The following is a 5,790-nucleotide window of genomic DNA, read 5'->3' as shown; positions in this document are numbered from 1 at the left end:
CTATACATTTCTTTCCTCTAATTGACAATTCAATTGATTGTGAACTTAAAGTAGTTCCTCCAGTTATTATCAGCCGGTCACTACCAAATTTACAGAGTCTCAATCTATTTATTGCTGGCCATCCTGGTAATATTTACACTTAATTGGAAATGTTACTTTTATCCTACGCATAAAAGCCAGAGCATTGCAGCTTCCATTTTGCAAAATAACAGGAGTAGGTGTGCCGCCACATGGATGATTAGTATATGAAATCTAAACTGCGGGCGCAGTAACTCCCTATTCTCCTGAACATAGGCTGAAAGCATTGTGGGTGAAAGTGCTCCTGCCGATAGTTATAGTGAAAAAATCATTGCAAGTGCAAAGTTGGAAACCGAATTTTGTGCTTGTGCTGACTTTGATATTAAAAGTATCACCTGAAATGTCACCCTTCTGGTAGTTTGGTACAGAGAGATTAAATCTATGTGGGTCCTGATCTGGGAATGCTGAATGCTGACAGTGCATGGGAAAACTGGAAAAATAACACATTCCTCAGCTCTGAAATCCTTAACAAACAAAATAATTAATCAAAACGTTAAAAAGCATGGATGTCTTCCAAAATAAATTCTGCAATACCTATCACAAAATGGCAGCTTACCCTGTTGTCTTGCCCAATTTATAATGGTGCTCCATATTAAAAGTCCTTCAGAAATCATGTGCACTGAAATCATGTGCACTTTGCTGAAATCCACACTCCGCGATGGCAGCGTAATAAATGTCCATTCCATTCACTGCTGGCATCACCCACTGGTGAGCAAGGTTAATTAAAGACTTGACTCAAACCACTCCTTCGCATTGCTGTCCCTCAGCTAACAATTTGGTCGAACAATTTTGCTTTCAACTCTAGTTTAAAAAAAATCAAGTGTCTCTTTCAAGATTTACTTGCAGTGGATTTGAGCGAGACTTTGGGAGGCCTTTGCTCTATTGCCCCCAGTGCCAACTCACTCATTGCCCACTGAAATCAGTGATGAAGCACCAGGGAGAGTAAATGTCCCATTTGAGAAAGCTTCTCAGTGAATAAAGGCAGCAGCACTCAGTGCAGTGTATATGTTTTGTTACCACATGTATTCGTAGAGATAAATATGTAACCAGCCTAATTGCAATTGTGTGGTCTTGGTTAACAAACTCCAGACAATATACTTACTCTGGTGATGAATCAATCAAATTGTTAATTGATTTGAAATCAGTGCATATGGCTAATTAGTCTCTTCAGAAATAGTACTTTTAATCAGATACAAACACATCAATGCATATGTGAACAAAGATAGGTGCCTAAGTATACAGAGGGTGCAAATAGCCATGAGCTTTCAAAGTCCAATTAAACACGAGGCCTGTCTGGCTCACAAAGGTCATATCCAGTGCTATACATATTTATACTCATTGTATAGTCATCTTGTGATTTACTGGGCAAAGTGTACTTTGAAGTGCACTGTATAGGATTATTTGGAAAGGAACTGTTTTGTGCATGAGAGCATTTGATTTAAAAAACTCTAAACAGGAAATACTTGCAAACGTCTTGTTTCTTTGCTGCAATCTGATGAAGTTTATTTACTTCCATGCACATTCCTCATCTGCACCCTACAAACATTTGAAACAAAAAATCCTGGGAGCGATCTCAACCGAAAACCAAGAGATGTATTTATTTCATTTTATTTTACAATAAATCAAACCATTTTCCACACACACACCGTGGGCACAGTGGTATTATCTTAAACTCTCAACGATCTGATGCCCCGATGTTAGTTTGAAGTTTGCTTTGCCAATTACTGATCTCGTTACATCAGTGCCCCTTGTTTACAGGTCAATCGCCAGGCACCTGAAAACTGTTCTGTGGGGACAGCAACACGCGGCTTCTCTTCATCTCTCTGGGAAACGCTCAGAGGTGGGACATTCGTTGCATTGAAAATAACTTGAACCGCCTGTGCTCCCACTTTTGCACAGGACTCACAAAGAATGCAACGCCGCCAGTTCCTTGTTGGGGAAATCTATTGGTCCCGTTCGCTGGGTAGTTTATGCTAGTAGCTGCTTCTCTCTTAAGAAGAGACGAGAACCAAGCCAAATACAGTCTGTAGTTGATATTATTATTGTTCCAATGAAGGCTCAGGGAGGATTAGTCGATTTGAAACAGTATTGGTGGTCAGTCTTTTAAACTACTTCAGTAAAGGAACGATTAATAGTTTTAGCTTGGTACATACGTGTGACACATCTTTTATACTACCTGTGGATTTACGGTTTATTTAGATCCAGAGAATACTATCCTTCCCATCCCCATGTTTATTTGACAGCCGCGGGGATTAGAAAGGATAAAATATGGTTTAAATGAAAATGAATGGCGCTTCTGATATGCCTGAAAGAGAATAAATGTATTCTCCTCCAATAGCGGCGCGGCTGGTTAAATCCCTTTAAATCCGCTCTGTGGCTTCGTGTATATATATAAAATGAAAGGAGAGCTGCCTCGGACTGCATAACCTGGGTTGTGAGAGTTAAGGGAAGGGAAGAGAGTGCAGAATGCACCGTGCAGAGAGCTGCGCTTGCAAATGAAATCCCCCCTGTACTCCGGAGCTGTGGGAACTCCGCGCTCTTTGAATAGGAGCTTTGTTTAAACTCGAAACCCGCATCAGTGTTGGTCCCTGCTTTTGACTCCCATTCGCTCTCTAGCCCAATGCTGACTCTCCAACAGACTGGCTGTTTTGTTTTACAAATTAAAATAAAGGATGTCGCTTTCGGGAGGGGGGATGGGGGTGTAATTTAGATACATGCTCACAGCAAAGAGCCCAGTAATACAAGAAAATATTAACTGGGTAATTCAATTAACTGTTAGAGGGGAATTCCAACTGTCAAAATAAACAGCTGTCGGTCTTCTATTAGTCCTGGCGCTGGAATTACCATTAGGAATAATATTATAGATTGACTATCAAGTACTTTAGATTATAGGACGATTGTCGACTTCACATTGCATCACTGCCGCTGTACTTGTTGGGGTGGATGAGAGGGGGGCTGTACTGAATTCAGTCTGTGTTACTTGTACCTACCGGCGTTGAGTGAAATCACTCAATTTCCAGAGTGCAGTTAATTACCAGCATTGTCTCAAGGAATCTAAGATTGTTTGTGGAGAATTAGAGTGCCGTGGCCTATGTGAGCGCTGTACGAGTGAACAGAGCTAACGAATTTAGAATTCATTGGGTACTTTTCCCCATTCTGTTGCAAGTTATATAAAATCTTGCAGCATCCAAAGCGTCGCGTTTCCGCCTCAATAATGATATCAGAGAGGGCTGCCTCACGTTGTCATCTCACCTGGCGGGAACAAGCCCAGGTGAACCTTGTCCCCCTTCCCTTGCATAAATGGAACGTTTCATCGTGTTTTGTTTTTGTTAAAGCAATATCAATACCACAAATGATCCATTTAATTAAAATGCAAGCGGTACGGTCGTCGATCAAATAGTTTAATATATATTTTATTCATATTACATAATTAGCAAAAACAAAGTAGGGAACAGAAGTTATACTGGATGCCAAGCATTTTCTACAAGAAATGAAGCGCTCCATAGCGTGGAGCGTGACAGGGTAGGAAAACTATACTTGACGATACAGAATACGGACAATGACTGCCCAGATATACATTAACTCAAGCAGCTGGAGTCTATCTCATAAAAATGGTTGACATCGTGATGTGCTGGCTTAAGCAAGCGAGACTTTTACGAACGAATTAATGAAATCTGTATCATCTAAATGCTTGTGTTTAGAAATAAGCGCTTTCGGTGAATACAGCAGCTAGGATAGATACCCCTTTTAATCCCAATGCATGTGAAGCCTCCTTTTGGCCTTTCCAAGTCACGATAAGGCACGATATTAATGGAAATTTCTCTAATCATAAAATCCTGTCCAACAGACGACAAAGGGGGGTTCATATTCTCGGTCTAGTTGAACTGCCGGAAGCAATTAAACATTTATTTTTTAGTGAAGCTGACACAGCAGGTGTGTAAATTTAAATTGACAACTCAATAAAATATCTAGTTATGCAAAAGATACTTAATACTTTGGTTAGAAAATTAGCTTTCGTACCTTACATAGGGTCAGGTGCCTTTTTGATAAATTATTGATCTATTTGAAATTGAAACATGTTTCAGAGCAAGTCAGTGGAAAGTAGGAGTAGAACGGAAAGCCAATTTGATAATATTTACCAGGTAGCTGATGTGCATCAAAGGGCAAGGAGGTGTTAAAAGCTGTGCAGACCTTTGACGAGGTATCTAAAAGCGAATTGCCGAAACATCTACTGGGTAGGTTTCCTAAATTTAGTTTTGAAGTTGGGAGCCCGGGGTTTTTATCAACCTGGTCACTTCCACAATCACTGTCGCTGTGGTGGCTACTCTTAGAGAGGATGCTTTCTATGCTGAAACTTTTGGATCGTGTAGCGTGTGCGTTGGGACTACTTTGAACTTTTTGCCCCCTGCCCTCTTGGCTGCCGTTCCCAACCTGCGATAGCGAACTCGGAGCTTGGGTACCAGGGGTTCCAACATTCTCCGGGGAGTTGATGCCCCGAGGTGGCAGCTGAGAGCTGGAGGATGCCTCAGCTGGTGTGGGCGAGCCTGCCTTCTCATCCCCCCCTGGCATCTGCTCACCTTGGCTACCCTTTGAGGGAGGGCAGCTCGATACTCCTGAGGTGCCCGCGAATCCAGGTTCAGCGGAGGAGGATTCTGGAAACGGGATGGCCACAACAGATGCAAGTACTGATGGAGAAGGGTTGGACCACACCCCACGCTGGACTGGACAGGTCGCAGCCTGGTCAGTAGGTTCAGCTGCAGGCGGTTGAAGAAATGTCAGCCCGCCATACCTCAGTGCCCTCACGCTTTTGCCCCCGATGTCTGATGGTGCCAAGGCAAACTGGCAGTCTTCCTGTTTTTCTCCGCCGCCTCCAGTTCTCTCATTTCCTGAATCAGCATTGCCTGGCGAATCACCTGCCTGCCTGAAATCTTCCGAATCAGATGAGCTGGCCCGTGGTTTGATGTCACGGTCAAGCCCCGGTTTGGGACAGCCCTCGGCCACTGCGTTCCTCTCGCCATGATCTGCCCTGTTCCTCTTGACCTCCCTCTGCTCCTGGGCTCCTTGGCACTTGGCCTTTCTTTTCCTCCGCCTGTAGTTCCCATTTTCAAACATGTCGGTACACCTCGGGTCCAGTGTCCAGTAACTCCCCTTTCCCGGTTTGCCCTTCTCCCGAGGGACTTTGATAAAGCAGTCGTTCAATGAGAGGTTGTGCCTGATGGAGTTTTGCCACCCTTGCTTGTTGTCATGGTAAAATGGAAAGCGCTCCATGATGAACTGGTAGATGCCGTTCAATGTCACCCTCTGATCAGGCACACTTTTGATCGCCATGGCAATGAGGGCAATGTAACTGTACGGTGGCTTTTGAGGAGGCTCTTGCCTGGCCATCACGTTATTTCCAGTGAATCCCAAAGCAGGGAACATCCTGCTGTCCCCTCCATACAGGTACACTGCAGAACCACTGTTCAAGCACATTGCAGATCCTGTCCCATTGAGTTGCTGCAACTGATTGCTATAGATACGGTTCATAACTCTTCCCGGCGTCTCCTGAGCAAACCTTTTTTTCGCCCTGTCTCTTCTTTTCTTTCAAACTTCCAAAAGAAATCACAGTTTGTAACAAAAAAGAGTGTGGACTTGCAGGAATCCACCACAGACTCAATGCTACAGTTCAGCAAATGTCAGTACTGCCTCTCTAAGATTGTTCCCACTTTGTCC

At 43.5% G+C, this 5,790-nt stretch overlaps 1 protein-coding gene across 1 annotated transcript in view; it reads right to left on the bottom strand.

Moving 5' to 3' along the window:
• Nucleotides 1-3,463: 3,463 nt before the first annotated feature.
• Nucleotides 3,464-5,790, bottom strand: part of LOC140430414 (uncharacterized) — a 2,818-nt gene continuing 491 nt past the window's right edge. The window contains exon 1 of the mRNA XM_072517884.1: nucleotides 3,464-5,790. This exon is cut by the window's right edge and continues 491 nt beyond it. Within this exon, the coding sequence (XP_072373985.1) occupies nucleotides 4,138-5,604 (1,467 nt within the window). The 5' untranslated portion in view covers nucleotides 5,605-5,790 and the 3' untranslated portion in view covers nucleotides 3,464-4,137.

The sequence above is a fragment of the Scyliorhinus torazame genome, chromosome 10, assembly GCF_047496885.1.
Source record: "Scyliorhinus torazame isolate Kashiwa2021f chromosome 10, sScyTor2.1, whole genome shotgun sequence".
NCBI lineage: Eukaryota > Metazoa > Chordata > Chondrichthyes > Carcharhiniformes > Scyliorhinidae > Scyliorhinus > Scyliorhinus torazame.
Note: the sequence above shows the minus strand (reverse complement) of the source record. Positions and strands in the feature narration are given on the sequence as shown.